This window comes from Amphiura filiformis, unplaced genomic scaffold, assembly GCF_039555335.1.
Source record: "Amphiura filiformis unplaced genomic scaffold, Afil_fr2py scaffold_37, whole genome shotgun sequence".
NCBI classification, from domain to species: Eukaryota; Metazoa; Echinodermata; class Ophiuroidea; order Amphilepidida; family Amphiuridae; genus Amphiura; species Amphiura filiformis.
Genome location: NW_027305501.1, coordinates 27,752 through 54,563, shown reverse-complemented (window position 1 = coordinate 54,563; position 26,812 = coordinate 27,752). Strand labels below are relative to the sequence as shown.

General features: G+C 37.6%; 2 protein-coding genes across 2 annotated transcripts in view; both read left to right on the top strand.

Annotated features, from left to right (window-relative positions):
- LOC140144031 (uncharacterized) overlaps window positions 1–26,812 on the top strand; it is a 45,039-nt gene that overhangs the window by 3,082 nt on the left and 15,145 nt on the right. The window lies entirely within an intron of this gene.
- Window positions 650–12,856, top strand: LOC140144017 (sterile alpha motif domain-containing protein 9-like). Its single transcript, XM_072165846.1, is given in 10 exon segments — window positions 650–957; window positions 1,409–1,571; window positions 3,831–4,008; window positions 4,844–5,014; window positions 5,440–5,799; window positions 6,469–6,912; window positions 6,995–7,378; window positions 7,381–8,667; window positions 8,670–10,732; window positions 12,295–12,856. Coding segments are annotated over 10 exon segments (5,484 nt in total). The 3' UTR covers window positions 12,421–12,856.

Genomic DNA, 26,812 nt, shown 5'->3' with positions numbered 1-26,812 from the left:
AAACACTTGATGTTTTGAAGTTTGACATTTGTGTTGAGATTTTACATGTGTTTACAAATCGAGGACAAAAAAGTGTTCAACCTCTAGACATAAGTTTTTGCAGTGTGCCTTTGGTCAATTAACACTAACTGCAACTGTATTGGAATTGGAATTGAATTGGAATTGAAATGAATGCTAAGAATTGAATTGAAATTGATTAGCTGTTAATTTCACTGCATTGGATTGGAATTGAAATGAAATGATTTTGAAATTGACAAATTGAATTGGAATCGAATTGAATTAATTCTAAAGCAAGGTGGATTGAATTGGAATTGAATAGCAAGACTCCAGGTGTAGAAAGAATTGAATTTGAATAGAATTGAAATCAATTTTCTGGAGTGAAATAACAATAGTATATACCAGAACAAAATTACAACAGTGGCCTATGGAGCAGTGTAATACACATAATCAAGTAACTCGCAAACGCAAAATCGGAATGAACTGAAGTTGTGGGAATAAGCTTTTTTCGTGGATATCTACTGAAAAATGTCATAAAAAGAGGATGCTAGGATCACTCCTTTAAGCTTTTAAATGTCTATAACTTGAGGAAGTAGGAAAACGGGTGTATTTTTAAACCGCCATATGTGTTTCACTCATAGGTATAATCAAAATGTATCTTATCCACGAACATGAAGACTATCAAGTCCAATCCCGACAAGATTGGTCAGGCTGTACATGTCCAGCTCGCACTATAGGAGAATGGAAACGGATGGCTAAGACAGTATGGGCTACCCCCTACGAATTCAGCAAACAATGTGAGCCTGTACAGAAACGAAATAGAAGAACAAAATACAGGGAGTGTAACTTTTCATTGTATAAAAGACCAACATCTGATGGCGAAAAGCAGATATCCAAAGGTTGCTCCAGAAGGAGACGTCTGAAGCTGCTCCAACCAGAGGTTCAGCCAAATCCAACAATGTAAGACTTCATAATCACTATACTATGTTCAAAATTTCGAAATGAGAAGAGGCTATGTATATGTATTTGTCTCCTTTTGAAACGATTTGTACCACCACTTTATTTCAAGTCGGAACATTATTTTTTATAGTATCAGATATGGACAATTGTTTGAAGATATCAGTGTTGTTATTTCGTTCCCATTGTCTTTAAATTCTTTCAATTAAAAGATTTCGATTTTTTTACGAATTTTTTATATAATATTTTGTTCTCTCTGTCCAGATTGTACTGTCAAGTATCATTTTGAATGGTCAACAAATTTTTGGCTAAATAATGAACGAGTCATCAAAATTTGCAGAGCGCAACTGGGTTTCTTTTTGCCATTTCTGTTTTAATAATAAATTTCAAGTTATTATCTCGTTATGAAGGGTTATTACTTTATGTGGTGTGTTTATCAATGTGTTTATAATAGATCAACGAGAAGTAAGATGCAAGTGTTTGTAAAAACGCCGTTGTCTACCACACTCAACCTAACACTTCAATCTTCGACATCAGTTGCCACTATGAAAGGTATTATCCGAGATAAGCTAGGTATTGCAAATGAGAAACAAGAGTTGTTTTTCGGACGTTTGAAGGTAGGCTTTCCCTCTTTGTTTTTGATAGTTCAAAGATATAATAGGCCTACACAAAAATCTGCCGTAGCCTATTTAAACCCGGGGGACTCAGGGTGCAGTCTCACAGACTCCCTGCTCTTTCGTTTGCCTCCCCCAGACCCCATATTTGTCATGATTTCCCCCATAGACCCCATTTTCCTACAAAGGCTTCCCAACACCATATTTTTCTTGTTTCCCCCAAAAGGCCCCTTTTTGTGAAAAGATTCCTACTATTACAACATATCTTCCCCTAAAAGACACAAGTATTTTGCCACGAAAGAACCCATTGTAGATCATCCCTCTAAAGCCCTCCATTTTTAGCATAGGCCCCTATGCCCCGAAAGAATCTATTTTTAGGGTTTTACCTTGAAGGACCCCCATATTTTAGCATCTGCCTTCGAAAAAAGTTTTTAGCATTTGCCCCCAAAGATCCCTATTTTTCACACAATTTTGACCTCGAAAGACTCCCATGTTATTACTTAACATAAACTTGGCCTCGCGTAAGATACCACGGGTTGGCAGAATATTGTTACTTTAAATGCTAATGGCTACATGCCTAAATAGAGGAGAGCGTGGCCTAGCGGTTAAGGCATAGGACTGTGAACCCAAGGGTCAAGGGTTCGAATCCCAGGTCCGGCTCTTTGTGTCCTTGAGCAAGACACTTCACTCTACTTGCTTAGTGCTTCGGAGGGCACTTTAAGCTGTCGGTCCCGTGTAGGCCTACATGCATATTTTCTCACATTAATGTAGTGTGCACGTTAAAGAACGTCACAGGCTATTCGAAAAGAGCAGGGGATCATCCCGGTCATGTTGACTGTACTTCAAAATACACTCATCTACTCTTGGTTCCAGAGTAAAAAATAAGTAGGCCTACAGCTTGTCTGTACGCAGTGCGATAATACTCATACATATGAGGGAGGCACTTATAAGGAAGAAGAAAGACGTCGCCAAACTTATGTTTAATTTATGCGACAGCTTTCTACTTATTCAACTTCTAGTAACCAAAATTGATTAATGGTAGGCCTTATTTGTTCAAGAATTGGTGTGTGTGGGGGGGGGCGTTATATATCCTTAGCCCTGGGGTGGGGAGGGGGGGTAGAGGCGCCAATTTTGTTTCTTGCCCCGGGCGCTACCAACCCTAGTTACGCCACTGTTTCAACGTTAAAAATTCAAATGAACCAACAGATCGACCAGATAAGATGTGCATGTTCTATATCCCCAGGGCCATGCACATGCACAGATCAAATCTTCTTTTATATGCCACATGTGTGTAGGCCTAACACTTAGCAGAGAGTTCAATGTCCATACAGGTGAATGTTTTTGTTCACGAAGTGAACTTCTGATTCCATTTCCACCCACATCTCATATGCACAGTTTATCTCTTACATACAATGTGTCTTGAATAGCAATTGTAGCCCACCAACTCTGTGGTTAAGAGGCTAGGAAATAATTCCTAATATCTCATACCCTCGTTTGTATGCCTTTTTCTAATCCTGCCTCACATGTCAAGGACTATTAGCCAATTTAATTGTGCAATGAGGCTGTACAGTGTATGAAAATGTTAGCCTTTTTTTTAAATCATGTTTGCTATTGGATTCTGGCCATCACATGATTATAACAGGCTTTACTGATTGGTGAACAATTATTGACAAAGTGATAAGGCTGGACATATAGGGAAATAAACATGTAGATTACACTACAACCAATTTACTACCAAAAGTCGGGGCTACTGTGAGCCGGAGCCAAATAAAAATTAGTTCCTATTCTTGATCATGATTTTAAGCAGTAAACCTTCATGCTTCATAGAAATTGAATACATATCTACCCCCTTATGTTTATGTTTGCTTATCTTTTCTGTCAATAACTGGAGCCCTATATAATGACAAATTTGGACATTAAATTATCTCATCTTCCCTGGTTTTTGAAAGTAGAGGCTAGTATGATATATAGTTGTCCGTGCTATATAAAACACACCATAGAAACGCATATTTTTGGCCCTTATTTTCAAAAAAATTGTCAAATATAAAAATATTACTTTCATTGTCACGCAGTTAGGTCCAACATGAACATTTAACGTTGGAAATATGGCATTTCTGCTGGCATTAATTTAGCACTAGTACCAATGATATCAGATATTGAATTTATACAATTATACTTTGAACGTTGTTATACAGACGTACGACATGGGAATTTTTTATGTAGTTTTCGGTACTATGTTTATACTGTTTATTTTGTATTCAGATGTGCGATTTACTTACTCTAAAAGATCATGGAGTCAAAGATGAGTCCAACATATCGCTCAATCTTTGCTCGGGTCTACTTGGTGGTGCTGATAAGCCTCAAGACGCAGAGAAATCAGCGAGCAATCCTGGGACGTCGCCATCATCATCATTATCAGGAAACACGGAATCATCAAAAGGTTGGTTTGAACATTTATTAATCTTATTATTATTTATTATTATTATTATTAGTAGTGTTATTATTATTATTATCATTATTATTATTATTATTATTATTATTATTATTGTTATTGTTGTTGTTGTTGTTGTTGTTGTTGTTGTTGTTGTTGCTATTATTATTATTATTATTATTATTATTATTATTATTATTATTATTATTATTATTATTAACAATAAGTGTAAACCATAATCCTTTATATCATATCTGAATTGTCATTTGTCAAAGAGTAAAGAGATCTGGGGAAAAAGTTTAATAATTATTACAGGGGTGACCAATGTGTACCATGGGGCACACTGCCTTTAATCGTACACCAGCCCTTATATTGTTTCCACGCCGACCCACTGAGGTAGCCGGGACTTTGTCGGGGAGCCAGAGGGGAAGGCAAATTTCAAGGGGGCAAACTTTGACTAATGGTCCAAAAATGGGCAAAAAGTGAAAGGCTTTAAAATGTTAAATATCAGGGTGGCACCATTCCACAGGTGAGCAACGGGGGCTAGACTTCTCACAAGGGAAAAGCATCTGCCCCACCTCCACCCCTTGGCTACGCCACTGCTCCAACATTTCCAACCAGGACAAATTGCTCAATGACTGGGCATTTGCTCCTCAGATCAAGGCTAGCTGTTATGCTCCTGGTTCATTTATGACATAAGTAACAATGTTCTAAAGTGGTGTAGGGCTGACGGTCATTGGGTGTGAAGTTCATGTTGGAGAGGATGTAGACTTATGTGGTTACCTAATTAGGCTATATACTAGTAACCCCAAAGTAATTCAATAAAACGTATCTTTTCTTAAAGGTGGTGGTGCAGCTCAACAACCTAGTGGTTCCACGGACATAACCATACCCATTTCTGACAAGATGTCTGTAAAAGAGTTGAAAGGTCTGGCGTCAGAGCTACAGGTTGACATTACTGGATGCTTGGAAAAAACAGATTTAGTCGCTGCTTTGAGAGATGCACAACAAAAGAGTAAGTTGATCATATTCAAGAAGTAGACACATTCAATATTAGAACTTGATTCTCAAATATAAGGCAGAAGTTCGGAACCATTTTTTCTTGAGAATATTTTGATTTCCACCCAATTTATGTAAAAGGAAAAATTTACATTTCTTTTCCTTTCTTTCTTTTCTTTTAAAACATGTAGAATACGGCACAGCTTCTACGACCACTGTAATAGGTGATAAAAATATAATAGTGCATGCTGAAGGAAATGCAACAGTGACTATTTTCAATCAAAGCAAGGAGTATTATGGTGAGTCAAACATCGACTTCAATAATTATGACATCCTCGTTCCAGAAAATTCATGGACAGGCATTTTGTATTAATATTAAAAGTTGTGAAATAAACAGATAAATGCTTCTTGACTAATAATCCTGCACTGTGTGTGTTTCAGAAATGAAGGTGAAAATTGAAGCACTGGAACAGCAAGTGGGAGTTTTAATAGATCAGAACGCAAAACTGATCCAAGCTTTCACCGAGCAAAATTCTGCACTGGCCAGATTTTTCGCTGAAAATGATATTGGAAAGATTGATAGAGTTGGTTATGGCTCGATCTACATTTTCATACGTTTTTCAAAACGCCAACAGCTTGAAAAGCTCTGGCAAATGTATGTAAATGGGAATTTACAAGTTGCATTAACCAAGATTGTTCTTGCTCGTGAAAGCCAGACTGATGAGGAGAGAGCCAATTTCAATCTGAAAGTGTCGGTAGACCAAGATGAACATTTGCGAGGAATACAGCACTTTGATCAAGGTATGTACCATTCTGTCTTATCTCACATTGTTGATATCGTAATTCTGCATACTGACAAATTTCAGATTTCTACAAACCGTCCCTATAATTATATAATAACACGTATTTACACGACTCGCTACCCGCGATATATATTAGCAACTATGCATGGTCTCGTAACCAGAGGCGGGTCTCGTAACCAGAGGTCCTGGGTTCAATTCCCGGGCGGGATCACTTTTCCTATTTCCTCCTTTAATCATTACTCGACGGCGAAACTGATAAAATTTCATTATAGTTAACAACAGAAGTTAATTAACTTGGTCAGGGGTTCTTTTGAATAATCTATTCCATTCAGGAGGAATGTCCACTCCTTTGTCCCTATTGAAATGGAGTGGAATAGTTATGCCAAGCTTCCATGAACTTCCTTTCAAACCACTTGGTGTTCATTTCTAAAATCTTGGTATTGTCCCAGTCAATGTCGTGTTGGTTTTGCCCACATGCTCAGTGACTTTTGAGTCATGACAGTTTTAAATGACATTTAAAAACATTAAAAACATTTACCGTATCCTTTTTGTATTTTGAAAGACTATAGAAATTTAAGAAAGAAAGAAAACCATAACCCAAAATTACAATAATAAACATTTTGTTTGTGTCATAAATTTAAAGATTTTAATTTTGTTTATTTAACAGTAGGTGATGCCACTCAGCCAGCTGAGATTCCGATGCAAGAATGGAGTTCTGATAAACTAAGGGACATACTACTTCAAGAAGGAATATCACAGGAAATCGTCAACAAGTTTCACGAAGAGGAGATAGATGGAAATATCTTCGCTGATCCCGATAGTGATTTTCAAAGTAATTTCAAACTGAAAAAGGGACCTCTCATGAAACTTCAACGGATTCGTAAGAAATATTTGGCTTTGTCTGCAGGTGGCAACTCGACAAAGGATAGATCGCCAAGAGTTATAACAGGGGTAGACCTCAAAGAAAGCGCCGCCTCTTCTGCGGAACACTTAGACCCGTACTTCGCTCCTTCGGTTCCCCAACAACTTACTCAAGGAACAGGAAACAAATCAGGAGCTCGACCAAAAACTGATCAAAGAAAAACGGTCGATGAGGGCCGAACTCGAGGTGGTAGCTTGAAAGACGTAGAAAAAAGATTGAGAAGACTTCTTCTTGGAGATGAGAAGTACACTTGACGAATCATACTATCCAGTGCTGGTAGCTAATGAACCTCCAAACGTACTACTGTCTAGTGAAGCACGTACAGTTGAAAGTCTGTCGTTTATTACAGATGTTGATTGGAAGGTGGTATTTGACTTCTACGCTCATTCAAATACGGACGGACTTTGTCGTTATTTTTCCGACACAAGAAAACCAAACCTTCAACTACCCGAAACTGTAGACACCGCAAATTTAAGTTACCTCGAAGATGTTGAAGATCCACTTTGGCTATTTTGCAATGGAAGAGAGGACGACACAAACATCGTACAACCAGTTTTGTCACGGCCAAAATGGAATGAAGAAAGGAGCAAAGATGTTGAAGAAGTCATAGGCTTCATTGCCAAACAATGCGTAATTCCTTCACCGCGTTCAGTAATAGTTTTTTGATCCTCTCTGAAAACGACATTGGTATTCTTAGCGACACATTCCGAAAGTGCTTTTCTGCCTTCCACGGTATGGACAATATAACGTGCATTGTAGGTAACACTGAGTTGTACACTCTTTGGAAAGAAGAGGTTCAACGGTGGTGTGGTGCGGATGATTTGCAGTCAAGAAGTGTTGTAGGAATCCCACTGACAGAAATCAACAGAATGATGACAAGAATGTCGCGGTTCAATATAACATCAGATAAGAAACTTCCTCTCGGTGGGCAACGAAGTGTGTATCTAGCGGAGAGAGATGCGCAGAAGTGGAAGGACATTTCGGTAGTTTGCCAAAATGAATGCGAAAACACAGATATGAATGAAGACCATCCTGAGTTTGAAGCTTTCATTAAAGAAAAAGAATTGCAATTCTACAAAGGTCACAAGCCAGACTGGTGGAATTTTGAACTTACAGACAACAGTCGATTCAAAGACGGTAAAGGATACAATCATGTCCTCAGACGGGCGTCTTATGATAAGCTTCAAAGTAAGATAAACAGTGCGTTACAAGGGAGTTTGTCTCAAGATCTAATCATTACAATAACTATGTTCCATCAGCCTGGATGTGGGGCAAGCACACTTGCTCGCCATCAATTGTGGGGCTTTCATAAGGAATATAGATGTATTTATGTAGATAGAGTCACTTCGAACACAGCTAAGCAGATACTCGATGTTCGCAAGTACAAATACCCGGACGAAGAAAGCTGCTTACCAGTTTTGGTGTTAGCAGATGATCTAGAAGACGCAGAATTGACAGAGCTGATATCTGATTTGGAAAATCTATCCAGGGATATGATAGTCAGAGGTGTTCTTTGCGTTCTTTTGCATTGCAAAAGAACACCAAATCCACAAGAGCTACTTAAGAGAAGTGATAAGCATCTCGGGTTCACGCTTCAGCAGGAACTTGACATGCGCGAAAGGGATTGGTTTCAACAAAAGTATGAAGAACTAGAATGGAAAGAAGATATACTCAAAAGTGGAGATTACAAACCAGAAAAACTGATCGCCTTCATGGTTATGAAAGAGGAGTGCAATCCTAAATATGTGAGCAAAGTTGTATCAGAAGTGCTTGTCAATGTACTGAAACATTCAACTAAAGAATACCAACTTCTCAAATACGCTGCCGTCCTCAATTCATACATGGGAGACGCTGCGATACCGGTTTCTTGCTGTGATGAGTTCATGCTGGGATCTAAGACAGTAAGGAGTGGAGGATATGCTAGATATACTGCCATCAAAAATCTACCCCATGGGAAAAAAGCATTTCGCCATCTTCACAAATGCTCTTGATCAAAGTTCAAGTTGCAGGAATTGGCCATGTCCATGGAATTAAGATAGTACATCGCTGTGTGGCAGAAGAAATCGTGAGACAGATTTCAGACGAGAAGGACCAATCACTTGCAGATATCACATTGGAATTCATCCATTCCGATCTTCTTCAATCAGTTTCGCGAAGTAGGGAATATCTGGCAAGCGAAATGCATGACTTGCTGATTCGGAGAAAGAAATATGAATTGGGAGATAATGAGGAAACCCAGTTTTCGCCTCTCATCGAGCAAGTTTATGGTGAAGATAAGCAAAAGGCGTTAGAAGTATTGGAAACCGGTCATGAGGTTTTATCAGATCACCATTACGCTCAGCAAGCAGCTCGACTTTGCTACATTCTGGAAAAAGATTATACCAAAGCCCACGAGTACATACGCAAAGCAATAGATCAGCGCCCGAAGAACGCCTATATATGGGATACTAAAGGGCAAATTTATAGAAGTGAAATTAAAGAGAAATACACCCAGAAATACCAAGCGGAAAACAAGATCCTTTCCATTGCAGAAAGCATGGATCTAATCAAGCTTGCCATGCAAGCAATAGAAATGTTCAAAAAAGCCCAAGAGCTTCGGCCATCAACTTCCAACATAAGTACATTTTTCAGTGAAGTAGACATATCGTTTATGCTGATCCAAGTAATAGATTACTGCATACCCGTCTTCAGAGCAAGCGGGGGAAGACAGAAGCTTAAAGCGTATCTTATCACTGAAGCCATTCCAGAAGGTCTTGAGGAATGGGCATCATTTCACCAGTTCTTGAAAGGTTTGAAAACAAACATTGACGTCGCAATGCAAGAAATGGATAACTACCTGACGTTTTGCAAAGACGCATCCTCACAACATTTGAAGGCACATGAACTAGATCTGAAAAGACGTCAACATCAGAAGCTTCACAACCTATACGTGGAATATTTTGGAGAGGCACTAGATGCGAGATCACCACAGAATGCAGCCGATTTACCAGACTGGAGAAGACGACAAGTTTCATCTTTGGGTGCGGACAATTTTCACAGGATTTTTGAACTTGGACGAAATCGAGAGAATGTGGAAAACAGAAAGAAACTGGCAACTGTTATTGAGCTACTTTCACAAAACACACCTTTCACGTATTTCGATCTACGAAACTTAATTTGTGCCATTCTTGCCCTATCAACGTTTGGAAGTGAAGAAAGGGAGACTTTACCAGCAGTTGATCAAGTTTACGAAATGGTGAGAGAATTGAAAGACAAAGGCGCAAACATCCCAAATGAATTATATGGGCGGTATTTTCTACTTATGTTTATGTGGCCTCACCCAGGAGATGACACGCATAGAATTAAACCTCCACAGAAGCTATCTACTTTCGTGAACGACTTGAAGAGTCGATGGGATAAACAATGGGATCACCCAAATGATAGCGAAGAAGAACGAGCTCATATACATGGGAAGATTAAACGACATAAGTCAGGAAGACGAAAACCACTCACTTTCTTTTTCTTAGCAGAGGGGAGGGGCCTTTCCCAATTTGCTCACATTAATGAATTCAACGCAACCCAAAGCACTATATTTTCTGAGAGAGATCGCTTTTGGGAAAAAGAAGCTATACAAAAAAGATTGACTCGTCTGCGTGGAACACTTTACAACAATATCCTTCTGAGCTATACTGTGCCTACTGGAGAACAACTGTACATCAGGCTATCTTTGCCGAAGACTGAAGTAGAATCCCAAGAGCCTGTCACATTTTATTTAGGCTTCAGTTGGGGAGGTCCTGTTGCCTACAATGTCAGGTCAGCAGATAGCCAAATGGGTTACCACAGACCTATAAAGACCTACAATAAAGCATACCCTAGGTATTTGATGATCCACAAGCGACAAACACACGAGGATCTTGAATTGGAGATAAGTCGATTGGAAAAGAAAAAGGAGGATCTGCAACGGCATCTAGAAAAGCTTCGGAAGTTTGAAAAGAAGAAGAAGGAAGGCGGAGGTTTAACTGCTGATCAGGTAGGCCTACTGCATTTTCTATTTTCTGATGATTTCAATCATGAATGCATCGAAATTTGCAACAATAATGAATATGTGTACGGTAGAAATAGCTATACACTGCAAAAAGGTTGGGCGAAATATTGCCCAACATTTCGCCCAACGTTGTTGAACTATTTATTCATCCCGCTCAACTACTGGGCAAATTTTAACCAACACTGTTGGACACGTATTTCTGCTAAAAATGTTGGGCATAACTACTCAATCAAGAAATGAGGCATTTATTTACTACATATTGGGTATTTTGACTACCGCCGCACAGCGATAACGCCCGGTAAATAATTAATTTGTACAGGCAGGGAAACTAAATCAATAGGCCTACACGTGAATCTGCTATGCACGCCGATACACGTGTATTGATTTTCAGACGATAGATTTTTGGATACCGGGGTAGCAAATGAAAAATATCTCCCGTCATTTTTGGTTTCTAAAGAAAGCAATTGCAAGGCTTGCACTTGATTATATGTGTTGAAAGACCATGATAGTCGTAAGCGTGCGTATTGACAAACAACCGTGCGTTTTGAAATCAAAAACTGACCAAAATTCAGATTTTATATGTGAAGAACAAAAAATGACTGCTGCCCTCATTCGCCAACCCTACAGGGTTACAGAATATAACATACTAGCGCAGTGTAGACCACTGGTAGAGGTAGTCTAAAGCAGATGACGTACCAGGCTTGCTGACATTTACAGAGGTCAGTGACCAGGTTATTGTCAATAGCCTTAGTCCCTCGGCCCATGGTTTCAAAACTATTAAACAGGTTGCAACAAAATGGCCATGCGTGGCTCTTAAAGAACTAATGGATTCAACCTATCATCATGGCGATTTCTGCCATGACAGTGACAGTGACAGTGAGCAAAAACAGCTCAACACCTTGGAGAAATGGCCACGTGCTTCTGTTAACTAAATTGTTAGTGCAAATTAACGCCAACGTTAGTGACGCAAGTTGGAAGCACGTGGAAACGCGCAACAGTCGAGTAGGTTGACGAAATGTCACCCAACAAGTTAGATACTATTGCGTGTTTGACCAACGCGGGATCCAAAACACCCATAATTTACCTTCGTTTCACCCAACGTTTCATCAATTTTGTATTTCCCAACGTTGGGCTTTGATCGATGTCATAAATATTCCACATTTGTTAAATATTATTTTAACAACAAATTAATACAAGACATCGCCCAACAATGATTTCAACCAACTTTTTTGCAGTGGTATAGATTGAATGTGGATATCGATGTGAAATTCTGCTGTTAATGGTAGATCATAGAGAATTTTGTTTCACAATTTGGAATCTATATTGGATTATATGTCTCGAATTGTGTAAACATTAAATATAGGCTATAGCGGAACTTACACATTAATGTCTATGCAACTCACTTTAAACATGATAAAAATAATTCGATCGTGTGATGAGCCCTTCTCGTCTACATGTCTGCTGCATTATGCTATTTCTTTAATATGTTTTGTGTGTAAGGCATGGCCCTTATTGATTACCCTTGACAAATTCTTGTTATTTTGCAGGTGAGGAAGTTGAAGAAAAAGCCAGACAAACTTAAGGAATTAAAGACGATAGATGAGAAGATTGAACAGGTTCAACGGCAAATGGAAGAAGCTTCCCAGTCATATCCAATATCGGATTTTGATTAGAATTCTATGATGGATAAATTTATGTATGTATTATGTATGTTATTAGTAGCTGCTTTGCCATTTTATGTCCAAGACTTAACCGTGTGAGAGCTGGATGAATATGAGATTTGTAAAATATTGATTGTACTGTAACCCGGGGAAATGGGAGGCAATCACCCGGGGGATCAGTGATTATTTGGAAATTAATTATGCAAATATGAATTGTTCGCAATTTGCCATCAAGTGTACTGATACTATCTGATGACTTTAAACAGATTGAATAAGAAAGATACTTGTTGAATCGAAGAATTAACGTCGATAATGAAGTATAATTCGACCCAAGTTAAATGATATAAATCTGTAAAACTGATTGAATAAAAGACATTTTGTAAGAGCTGTTGGCTGTGTTAGGAATTTGGTTACTGAATTTTGTTAATAGAAGCTAATGAGTCATACAGACTCCGAATATACGACGTAGAATATTCGTTCAACAAGTATTCGTTATTCAATCTATATATTTGTTTGTATCTTCTAACAAATGTGTGTTGACGGAATATCATCATATGTTATATTTTGAAGACATTCATCAGGAATACAATATTCAGATTTCAAAGTTTTTCATAGTATTGGCAGACACCATTGAGAAAGGCAACAGACTGGATTGCCGAAACATCAATTTGTAAGCGCTCTTTTTTAAAAGTCATAGTTCATTGAATTTACAACCGTATGACAAAACAGGCGAAAATAGTTACAACTTTTTGCACAAGATTTGCAATTTAAAGAGCTTTGACTTTCACTATATCATGTATGTACGATGATATCAGATATAAGAGGTATATCTAGAACTGTGCCATGAAAATGAGATTTATTTTTGATACTATTGTTATGCCATAGATACGTAATTAAGAGTCGCATTTGACAAGGTAACAAAATGCACGAAATCAATAGAACTTAAGATTTTGGTCCCCACAACAATGTGTTCTGTGGGTCTTATGTTATCGCGTAGTATTACAAGCATTAAGGGGTACTACTGTTTTGCATTTTCTCAAAATTATAGCGCATTGGTGACAAGTAAGATATGTATATTATAGGGGCAAGGACTACAACTACTGCACTGAAAATTCAGCAACTCAAGGCAAGTAGTTATTGATTTATTGATCAAATACTGGTTTTCCCTCATTTTTGACTGTAACTCCACAACTGTTTTCTGTGCTGAAATAAAATTTCTAATGCAGTAGTTGTAGTCCTTGCCCCTATAATATACATATCTTACTTGTCACCAATGCGCTTTGATTTTTGAGAAAAATGCAAAAATAGGCAAAAAATAGGACAGGGGTGTAGTACCCCCTTAAAATGATTGTTTTCCGAGCGGAAACAAAGGAGTATTTCGTGATCGTAGCATCATCTTTTCAATAGATATCCACGAAAGTTTATTCCTAACATTTCAGTTAATTTCGATTTTGCGTCTGTGACATGTGCGAGTTATATGCATGATCCATAGATCCGCTGAGTGCACCAAATCCGCGTAACTTCGGAGTAAGCTATACTAGTTTAGTAAGTTGGCGAGTATCTCGCATTTTGTGACTTCCAAATCGGCGTAAGTTACTAGACTAGTAAGTTATATTGTTATAATACTCGGCAACTTACTCTTCATCTTTTGTGGAGTAAGTTGGCGAGTATCTCAGAATTTAGTGACTTCCAAATGTGCGTAAGTTACTAGACTAGTAAAGTTAAGCCGCAGCTATTGTTATTTACTCGGCAACGTACTCTTCATCCTTCGAGGAGTAAGTTGGCGAGTAAGCAAATCGGTTCATAGAAAATCATTGATATTGATGAGATTTTGAAAGTAAATAATAAGATATTTCGTAATAGAGCGTATTTTACGCGTGGAACGTCTCGTATGCGGCGCCACAAACCTTTCGTGTAGGCCAACTGATGGAACGTTTAAGTTAAGGTTGGTCTTAACCCTGGAACTATGGAAACCTCATAACTGCTAAATTGTAGGCCTATATAAAAGTACAAATGTTTAGAATGACAAAAACCTGAGGAAACGGTATATCAAAAGCGATGATATCAAGGTTGCCACTAAGAAAAAATATTATCATCCGAAATGCTGGTGATGTCATCTATTCTTTGAAGGGGGAACAAGACCATTGGAAGGGGTGATCATCGTTAATTAGTATAACCGCTAATCAATGAATCAATCAAATAATCAATCAATCAATCAATGAATGAATCAATCAATCAATCAATTAATATTCATTCTCTGCGGCGTGTCACATAGTGATTATCGAATGCATGTTGGATTCCTTTTGTATCTTCAGTAGATAGCAGAATAATATAATACTAGGCCTACCATTTGAATTTCACTATAGAGTCATTATTATTATAAAGTGCCGTTATTATGCGTTTATTTTATGCCTTACATATTTATGACAATGACAATTGCATTCTGCTACACTTACCGCTGAGTGCACCAAATCGGCGTAACTTACTAGTTTAGTAGCTTACTTCTTTAGTAACTACTCCGCAACTGCCGCGTATCTTACTAAACTAGTATTTTTGGGACTTGCGCTGAAGCGTATCTGGCGAGTAACTACTTCTTTAGTATCTTCGTTAATGGAGCAATAAATCCCAATCAGCACCTTTAATATCACGTTTTTACCCACGCGGTCAATTGTTATTCAATTTCAACAATAGGCAGTGTTATGTCACTAAATACCCCGGTACAAACAAAATACCATATCAGTGTGTTTAGCGTATGTAGTAGTAGGCCTATAGGTTTATGATTATGATATATATTTTGTCACACCATGACAGAAGGGGTAACACGCCGGGGGTGGGGACTCAGCAGTGTAGTTTTGGTAAAAATCCTTTCGGGGTCAAAGTAAATTAGTTTACATGTTCAGTCGCGTATCAGAGTCATTTGTAGGAGGGGAAAAAGACACAAAAAATGATGGCTATGTGTTATTGTGATAATTGCTAATATCAATTGTAGGCCTACACCATTTTAGCCCCAAATTAAGGTGATATTTTTTGTTTTCTATGCCAAAATTCATTTATTTTGCCCAAATAAGGGTGAAATAATTGTGTGTTTACAGGGCCATTTTCAATTTTACACTGGGGGTCAGGGGTGAAATATTTAGGGGGTTGGTTTTAGGCTGTTGACATTTTATTTGTGAGGTTGGTTTTAGGGGGTTGGAATTTTCTTTGGGGGGGGGGGGGGTTAGCAAACCAACCCCCCGCAAAGACCACCTTGGTCAATTCAAATGACCGTATGTCATAGATAATAAGCCGCAAAATATAGGTCTCATTTTGGGGCTTCTTGTATAATAATTGCTCCCCAATTTTAGTATAAAGGTTTGTATTTTTCTAAAACATCACAAAAAGCACAAGTTTTAAAAAAATGATATTTGGTCAAAATATCTGACAACAGTGTACTCTATTCAAACATTAACCAGATGGTGTGCCCCAGGGGTAGGATGGGGGAGGGTATATAGCGTTTTGTGATATTATTTTCCAGCCCTGCAACCAGGCGAACCGGGAATGAAATAAACAAGAGGATAGAGGGGCATATAATTCCTCAAGGGTCAGGAAATATAGGGCCTACTCCCCAATTTTAGTATAAAGGTTTGTATTTGAAATAAATGTCGGATTGGGATATAGCATATCGATCTGCCGTTATCAGGTTAAAATAAAAGATTTACATGAGGAAAGAATTTATTTCTGTGATTGTATCCAGCCGTGTGAAGCACAAAACTTGCAATTATTCCTAATTCTTGAAGCTTGGGGAGATCCTGAAATAAGATCATTTATATGTAGGCCTATATTAGAGATAGAAGATATCCTGAGTTTTGAAAACATGTTTCCCCAGATATTAAAATATTTTTATAGATTCGAATTCCAATTATTACTCAGTGTAGTAAATAGAATACAATTGGTGACCGTTCACAAACACTTGTTAGGGGGCCTGATGCAAAAAGGGGGTCCTTAAATATTTTGACCCTCCTAAAGGGGGTCCCTGAAAAAATGACCACAAATTTTCCTGGGAAAATTGAGTTTATATGCTTTTCTATGGGGTTGACCCATAATTTTCATGTCAAAAAGGGGCAGGGGGCCTGAAATTTGTGAGATCTCAAATGGGGGCCCCGAAAAATTTTCGCAATGAAATTTTTTTGTGAACGGTTCCTTGTCATAAATTTGTAAGCCATAAAATAAACGCATAAAGTAATGGGACTTTGACTCTATTGTGGTAGGCCTACATTAGGCTATCTACTGAAGATACAAATGGAATCCAACATGCATTCGCTAATCACTAGGCCTATATGTGACACGTCACAGGGAATGAATAATGATTGATTGATTGATTGATTGATTGATTGATTGATTGATTGATTGATTGATTAAAGAGCGATTATACTAATTAACGATGATCACCCCTTCTATCTTGTCTTGTTCTCCCTTCCAGAATAAATGTTCCGTCAGTAGGCCTACACGAAAGGTTTGCGGTGCCGCATACGAGACGCTCCACACGCAGAATACGCTCTAATGCGAAATATCGTATTATTTACTTTCAAAATTTCATCAATGTCAATGATTTTCTCCTCTATCTCTGAATCGATTTGCTTACTCGCCAACTTACTCCTCCAACGATGAAGAGTACGTTGCCGAGTAAATAACAAAAGCTGCAGCGTAACTTTACTAGTCTAGTAACTTACGCACATTTGGAAGTCACGAAAATCTGAGATACTCGCCAGCTTACTCCGCAAAAGATGAAGAGTAAGTTGCCGAGTATATTAACAATAGAACTTACTAGTCTAGTAAGTTACGCCGATTTGGAAGTCTCAAAATGCGAGATACTCGCCAACTTACTAAACTAGTAGCTTACTCCGAAGTTACGCGGATTTGGTGCACTCAGCGGTAAGTAATATTATTATTCGAATCTATCCAAATATTTTCATGTCTAGAGAAACATGCTTTCAAAACTCAAGATATCTTCTATCTTTAATATAGGCCTATATACTTTGCTATATATATTATCTTATTTCAGGATCTCCCCACGGTTCAAGCATTAGGAATAATTGCAAGTTTTGTGCCAAATTAATTTTTGAGGAATTACATGCCACACTATCCCAACCCATCCGGTTGATGCTTGAATAGAATAGGTTTACTAATAAAATATCTGACAATCGTGGGCAGAGTAAGTACTATGCCCACGATTGTCAGATATTTTGGTAAATTGAAAACAATTTAGCGACATTGTTACCAAATAGGTCTATCATTAAAAAAAACCCAAAACTTGTGCTTTATTTAGGTGAAATTTGTGATGTTTTTAAAAATTGAAAAACTTTATACTAAAATTGTATAAAAAAAGGTCCCAAAATGAGACCCATATTTGCGGCTTATTATGACGTATGGTCATTTGAAATGAGTACTAAGTTAGACTTTGCGGGGGTACCCCTTTTAATGAGTTGGTTTGCTAACTCACCCCCCAAATAAAAACCCAAACCCCCTAAAAACAACCTCACAAATGAAAATGTCAACACCCTAAAACCAAAACCTTAAAAATCACAACCGCTGACCCCACAGTGTAAAATTGAAAATTGCCCGGTAAACACCAATTTTACCCTTATTTGGGGTAAAAAATTTCAACTTGAATATTGGCATAGTAAACAAAAAATATCACCTTAATTATGGGGTAAAATGGTGTACAACTGAAAATGATTTTCGCGTTCCGTGAGCAATTATCACATGAACACAGGACCAAAATGATTTCCACAAGATTTTTTTTTGTCTTTGCCCCCTCCTACAACTGACCCCGATACGCGACTGTACATGTAAACTACTTAGAACCCGAAAGGAATTTTACCAAAACTACACCGCCGAGTCCCCCCACCCCAGTGTGTTATGCCCCTCTGTGACAGAATAAATAAACCTATAGGCCTACTACAAAATCACAAGACACGCAAAATACACTGATTTTTGTTTGTACCGGGGTATTTCGTGACATAACGTAACACTGTTATTGAATAACAATTGATGACGTCAGACCGCGTGGTTAAAAACGTGATATTAAAGGTGCTGATTTGGATTTTCTGCTCCATTAACTAAGATACTAAAGAAGTAGTTACTCGCCAGATACGCTTCAGCGAAAGTTCCAAAAATACTAGTTTAGTAAGATACTCGGCAGTTGCGGAGTAGTTACTAAAGAAGTAAGCTACTCAACTAGTAAGTTACGCGGATTTGGTGCACTCAGCGGTAAATGTTGTAATTTCGTTCTGGTGCACCAGGACGTAATTCAAGTTTCACGATTATTTGCTTTTGCTAAACGAATTATTCGGAAAGAAATTTTTGTACATAAACAATGTTTAGCCAGTTTCCAGTGGTATAAATATCTCAACTTTTTTTGAGAAAAGTGGGGGATAATGCTGTGGATCACGAAATGCCCCTTTAAACGTAATAACCGACCAACTTCTAACTTGGCAAAGTGATGTAGTAGGGTGACTTGATGTGCTGTATATCGTTTCATGTCATGTTATTTGTATATTTATTTTAATAAATATACAAATATATTAAAAACATTAAAATGATCTGATTTGCATATTTTACCTGAAATTCCATTAATCAACGCTGCAGAATATTGAGTACCGATTTCTTCATATAAAATAATTGTCTATTGTTTAACATATTTTAGTGTAACAATATCTTTGAGCACAGTTTAGGGTACATTGTTTGAATATACGAAAGCACAATGCCGGCAATGTTTTGGGCGGTAAGGCGACGAAAAAAGAAAACCCTGTTCTACGGGTCTGAACGACCCAGATTTTGAACAAATTGGGGAAAAAATTTACTGTACAAATGAATGTCAACCCAAATTTCGGAAATTTCAGGAACAAAGTTTTTTTTTTTGTTTTTTTTTGTATTTTCTCAAAATTGCAAATTATTTTACAGATTTTGGTGATTTTTTGGGTCATTTAAAAAAAAAAAAAAAAAAAGGCCGACCGACTGACCCTACTTGAAAGGTCCGTCCGCCCGTAGAACAGGGTTTCTTTTTTTCGTCGCCTAAGCACTGATTTCCAAACGCCGAAAGGTAGTTAGGGTTAGGTTTAATTATGGTTACATTAAAGTTACACTATAAAATATTACCGTTTTTTTTACGGCAATTTCCTGTAAGCTTTACGGTTATTTCCGTAAAATTGATTGTGTTTAAATGCTATTTCTTATTATGTACAGTGTTTAATAGTTACGGCAACAACTGTAATTTTGACGGTAGAATGTTGCCAACCCAGTTGGCAAGTATTTTACCGTAAAACATACATGCTTTCTACCGTATTTTATAAAGGATTACCAGTATTCTACCGTACTTTTACGGCAATATACCGTATATGCTAATTATACGTTGAAATATTTGTAAAATCGTCGTTTTTACGGTAGAATGCTGGCGACTTAGTTGCTAGGTACTCTATCTTAAAAATTACGGTCAAATTTTACAGTGTAGGGTTCGGGGTCAAACCACTGTATTCGACCTAATTGGCACCCTCCCCTAATAAGCGCCTTTACGGGATTTTTCAAATGACAATTGTTTTGGCACCCTTTTCAATATGCACCTCTACAACTAAATTTCGTCAAATTTCAAAATAAAATAAATACCATTTTAACTTTCTTGCCTTCAGATACACTGTATTTTTTATCGATTAAAAATTAATGTATATGTAAATTTCATCATTTAAATAAGCGTTTCCAAAAACGACTGACGGTATACGAGACGTTAATTCTCCAATGCACTGTTCATATTTGATATTCTAGCTCTATTTTGTGTACTCCTTTGTAACTTTGTAATTTTTATATATTTGCATTTTGATCTGGACATCTATATGCTAGTAGGCCTACAATATACATAGAGATGTATGTATTTTTATGTTCAAGAGGAAATAAAGATAGATTAGGCCCACATATATATGTCATGCTAAATCTGGGAACTCTGATGCTTGTTCATCAACTGCACGTCTCGAGTTGGATAATTTTAACATAATGCGATTTGGCATGGGCAATTTTGAGTCATCTCTTTTGCTGACCCACAGTCAAATGAAGAAGGGGCACGTGTAAAACGGTAAATATTAAGCCTGGTTACTACTTCATAACGTAAATGACGTTAAATATACATGATACATTAATTGTTCATCTTAAATTCGCATACATTAAATTATCAGAAATGTAATCCAAGCTTCATTTGGTTATAGTTTAGTTGTCTTCAGTTCTGCATCCCATCCCTGTTATCATATTTCCCCTCCCTAGTTCCCTCCCCTCCATGTTTATCAGCTCTAATTTTCAGTACCTCGCGTCGCTGCCAGTTAATTCCCCTTGAATTTCCCATTGGTTTCGAGAATTTAGCTAGTTGATGAGGTACCAGTAGTTGATGAAGTAGCGTGCTATCAGCACTGATACTTGACGAAGTAGTGTGCTATCATCAGTGTGAGGAATGTGCTATCAGCAGTAGATAATTGATGAAGTAGTGTGTATAAGCAGTAGAGAGTTCATGAAGTATTAGCTAGTATAGTGGCTATCAGGAATAGATAGTTGGTGATATAGTGTGCTATCAGCAGTAGGTAGTTGATGAAGTAGTCCGCTCTCAGCAGTAGATAGTTGATGAAGTACTGTGCTATCAGCAATTGATAGTTAGAGTAATGTGCTATAAGCAGTAGATGATGAATCACTGTATTATCAGCAGTAGAGAGTTGATAAAGTAATGTGCTATCAGCAGTAGATAGTTGATGAAGTAGTGTACTATCAGCAGTAGAGAGTTGATGAAGTAATGTGCTATCAGCAGTAGATAGTTGATGAAGTAGTGAACTATCAGCAGTAGAGAGTTGATGAAGTAATGTGCTATCAGCAGTAAATAGTTGGAGTAATGTGCTATCAGCAGTAGATAGTTGATGAAGTAGTGTGCTATTAGCAGTAAATAGTTAAAGTAGTGTGCTATCTGCAGTAGATAGTTGATGAGATGAAGTAGTGTGCTATCTGCAGTAGATAGCTGATGTAGTGTGCTTCGAGTAGTATATAAGTGAAGGAGTGTTTCATCAGCAGTAGATGGTTGATGCCTGTTGTCGCAAGGGTACACATTGACTGCCACTTTCACATACAAAATAAACTGGTCGTTCTGGGCAAGTCTTGCGCAAAATCTTAAATGCAGCCGCATTACTAGTACTGGCGACTGATGTATTCTTGTATTATTACGACTGACAATTGAATTCGATGATAATAATAATAATAATAATATTTATTTCTTATATAGCGCAATTACATCAAAAGAACTCAAGGCGCTTTACAAAACATGACATTAAAAGTACATACATTTGTAAAATATGAGAACAATATTTGAATTTACAATTTTAAAACATACAAATAGTTTGAGGAAACCCCTCGATATAAGCAAGCAAACCAAAATATTAAAAACCAGTTTGAAAAAGACAAGCAAGATATTGCACAGCATGAGCCTAAAAAGGCAAGATCGAACAAAATGCAATTGACTGTGAAATATACATTATAAAACGACAAATAGCAAACAATGCACACAATACATATTGCACAACATAAATGCAACAGCAATTTCGAGATCAAGAAAAGCACGAAGCCATGTAACATGCATTATGCAAAAATTAAATAAGAGAAATGTTACCGCAATACGCATTCACAAGTAAACACAGCGCACGGAAACAAAAAACCCTTGGAATGCGATTGCAATTACATTTCACAAAAATCATACAACAAGATATATGAATAATATTTAAATTTACAATCTTAAAACATACAAAACAATATATTAAAACAAGTTTAAAAAGACAAGCAATATATATATTGCACAGTGTAAGCCTAAAAAGGCACGATTGATCAATCTGCAATTAACCTACATTATAAAACACGCAAAATAGCAAACAATGCACACAATACATATTGCACAATATATGCATTATGCAAAAATTAAATAAGAGAAATGTTACCGCAATACGCACTCACAAGTGAATAGGCTACAGCGCAAGGAAACAATAAATGCCTTGGAATGCGATTGCAATTACATTTCACAAATCATACAATAAGATATATGAACAATATTTGAATTTACAATCTTAAAAACATACAAAAACCAATATATTAAAACCAGTTTAAAAAGACAAGCAATATATATATATATATTGCACAGCGTAAGCCTAAAAAGGCGCGAATGATCAAAATGCAATTAACTGTGAAATATTATAAAACCACTAAAATAGCAAACAATGCACACAATACATATTGCACAACATAAAAGCAACAATAAAAATCGAGATCAGAAAAGCAAGAAGCCCTGCAACATGCATTATGCGAAAAATAACATAAAATATGCATAATACATTACACATGCAAAAACAAATGACTCAAGATAACAGCAAACATCAAAATGACATAAAAATTGTTTAACAATTGTATGCCTTCTTAAATAAATGGGTCTTAAGCAAAGTTTTGAAGATGATGATACAATCAGTAATTATGTCTCTAAAATAATATATGAGTGAATTTTATCTTAAAAGTGCCTAAAGTGATCATCATAGTGCAGTAAAATTGAGTGGAAAGAACAAAACTTTCGAAAGCTATATTCTATTGGAGTGATCACTGTATGAACTCCATAAAAGAGTGAATTTTCACTCTTATAGTGAACACGTGAAACATTTTCTCGGCTCCATTTGCTTCAAGCTTTCCTCAGCAAGTGGATAAATTCAGCATACCATTCAAGTGGACTCCGATCATCGTATTGTGAGTGTCCGTCTACAATGGTCTAGCTGCCAGTCTACGAACAAGAGACCAAAATTCAACTGGAAGAAGTTGCAAGATCCTGATACAAAGGAGGAATTTCAGCTGGAGATATCAAACAGATTCTAGGTCTTGAGCATGGATGATGCCACACCCATCTCTGATAGGTATGAGACTTTTGAAACAATGGTTCGTGAAGTTGCTGAGAAAGTTATTGGGAAGCAAATGCGGACTGCCAAGTTGGGTATCAGATTCAACCATCAGACTTAAAGTTGAAAGGGATGAGGCCAAAAAGCGGTACTGCATTTCAAAGTCTCGTCATACTAGAGAAAGATGGAGGAACTTGAACACCAGCCTTAACAACTCTTATAATGCTGACGAGCTTACTACCCTGACTACCCTCAATAAGCAGATGAAGACCTGAATCTGGCCGACGAGATGGGGAATTACACCACCACCTGGAAAATTATACACTCGCTTTCGGGGGAAAATCTCAAGGAAAGGGGTGAAAGTCAAAAAGAGGGATGGCAAAGCCCCAAACAGTGACCATGAACTGCTTGAGGAATGGAAGAAATATTTTAGCTCACTCCTTAATTACGACAGTGGTACAGCAGCTTCAGAACTTCCTGCGCCAGCTGTTGAAGATCTTCCTATCATCACTGAGCCCCCAACTCGTGAAGAAAAGTCGAAGCAATAGCAGCCATGATTCATGAAGACCAACAAGGCAGCAGCAATGGACTGTGCTATAACTGCTGAAGCACTTCAGGGTGGAGGGGATAACATGATTGCTATGATTCTCGATGATTCTCTGCATGGAAGTATTCTCAACGCTGACACCGCCGCGTCAGTGGGTCACAAATGTAATCATTCCTCTACCGAAGAATGGTGACCTCTGTCTCATGACAAACTACCGTGGTATTTCGCTTATGTCCATTGCCGCAAAAGTGTACAACAAGATCCTTTTGAACAAGATCCGACCTCACATTGATCCTTTACTGAGAAGCAACCAGGCTGGCTTTAGATCAGGTCGCAGCTGTGCTCAGCAAATACACATTTTGAGGAGGATTGAAGGCTTCACGGAGTACCAACTTCCCTTGACAGTCACTTTTGTAGACTTCAAAAAGAGCCTTCGACTCCATCAACAGGTCCGTCATGTTTTCAGTGCTGCGGCATTCTGGAATACCAAAGGTTGTGGTAAATGCCATCCAGGTGCTCTGCAAGGACTCCAATAGTGCCGTTATGGTAGATGGAAGTATCTCTGAGCCTTTCCAAGTAACAACTGGACCCGCAACTGGAGTGCTTCAGGGTGATGTATTAGTACCATTCCTGTTCATTATCGTGGTAGATTACCTTCTGAAGAAATCAACTTCTGGAATTGACGCTGGAATTGTTAGCTACCCACGTCGGTCAAGCAGGTATCCTGCTAGGATGCTGAATGACCTGGATTTTGCTGATGATAATTGCCCTGTTGGAATCTTCCACAGCCCGGGCCCAGTCGCAGCTTACTAGGACTGCAACTGCAGCAGCAGATCTAGGCCTTATCATCAGCGCACCTAAGACAGAATATATGACTGCAAACTGTAACGCTCAACCAGCACTTAAAATCTATGGTAGTACCATCAACCATGTCTCAGACTTCAAGTACCAGGGTTCCAAGATGGTCTCTAGTGCTGGAGACCTAAAAAGAAGAAAAGCACTAGCCTGGGCAGCTTTCTGGAAACTGGGACGCCTTTGGAGAAACCCATCCCTGGCAATCGAAACAAAAATCAAGCTGTTTGAGACAACTTGTGTTACGGGTGTGAGTCATGGGTAATCACCAAGGACATGGAAAACAAGATCAATGCCTTTGCAACATCTTGCTACAGAGTCATGTTAAACATCAAGCGTGTGGATCGGATTCCAAATGAAACCATCTACAATCTGACCAATACCACTCCACTGGTTGCCCGAGTCAAGATTCATCAACTCAAATTTCTCGGCCATATACTGCGTCTTGAAGACAACGAGCCTGTGAAAGAATATGCCCTCATATTCCACCACATCCTCTGGGAAGAGGAAACCGGGACGGCCGCGCACACTGTACTTTATGTTCAGCACCTCCTGGGAGATACCGAAGACATATGCTGCAGCCAAACAAAATCGTTTCGCTTGCTCAAGATCGCAATAGTTGGAGAAAGCTTGCTCCGCAGCCGACTGATGATGATGATGATGCTGATGATGCTGCTGCTGCTGCTGCTGATGATGATGATGATGATGATGATGATGATGTCCTCAGTAGACTTGGCATCATTAACACAATCCTAAATGTGACCCGATTTAACTAAACCTGGAACAAGTCATGATTTGAATAAAAGTGTAAGCACTGATAAGCTTTAAAATTATACCAAAATTATATACATAGCATACAATACTTTTCAAGATATGGATAGTTTTGTAAATGATACCTTGATATTTTTGAGAAATTGCTATTTTAAGGGTAGACGAGGTATTGTTGGTCGAAGCAACCTTAAAAATCGATTTTCATTATCTAGATCAATATATTATTGCAAATTAACACCTTGATGTTTTGCAAACGTTCATTCTACAAATCGTATACTCTGCAAACTTGCTTAATTTATTGTTCATTTCGTTTGGGTTTTGGAAAGAACCTTCTGTTAAATCATGCATGACTCAATTACAAATCTCTACATCCCTTTCTTCTTGTCTATTGATATTTTGAATAGTGTTTATCTTTCCCTAATAGATAGCACCCTGATCGATTCTTCCTGCATATCAATATGCTTCATTTACATTACATTACAGAGATCGGACACTAATCCCTACCATAACAAACCATGTAAAGGTGATATAACAGGTCTATATTACAGGATTAGATTAGTAAACTATGATCTATTTGCAAGTATTATAATATATTGATTGAGCAGGAAAGATGTGATACTATTTTTTTGTATAGTAGTCTAGTTGCCGGCGTGCGATATTTTTTTTCCTAGTCAACATTTGCATCACATAATACATTTACATGATATAGGCCTATGAGGCTGGATTGAGCTGTGTTCAGTTTTATACGGCGGATTTATTGCCATAATTATTACCTCTTACTTAACAAAAGAAAAACAAATTTATTCCAATTAAAATTCTACCAGGGTTCGAACCCACAACCTTTTGATTAACAGTCGAGATCGAATACCACTACGCTGTGTGTGCTTTTGCCAGAAATGCGTTTGTTCATCATACTTATTGATTACGGAATAAATCGCAAACACACGATATATATATATTACTTGTCTATTACTAATAAATACGTATATAATCTCCAATCTATGCGGTTCCTATGCAAATGTTGACTAGTAAATTAATATAGGCTGCCGGCGGCGTCAGGTATACATAGAATGATTTTTTTTTTTTATGGAGGTACTGATCATGGTATGATGCAAACTCATAGGTTTTGTGGGTTTGGCAATTTGGGAGGGGGTGGGGGTTCAAAATGACCCCATAGGATTATAAAATCAAAATTTCAATTGCTCAAATACCTCTTTCAAATATATCAAATTATTTACATAAATAAACAAAAATAAATAAATAAATAAATAAATAAATAAATAAATAAATAAATAAATAAATAAACGAA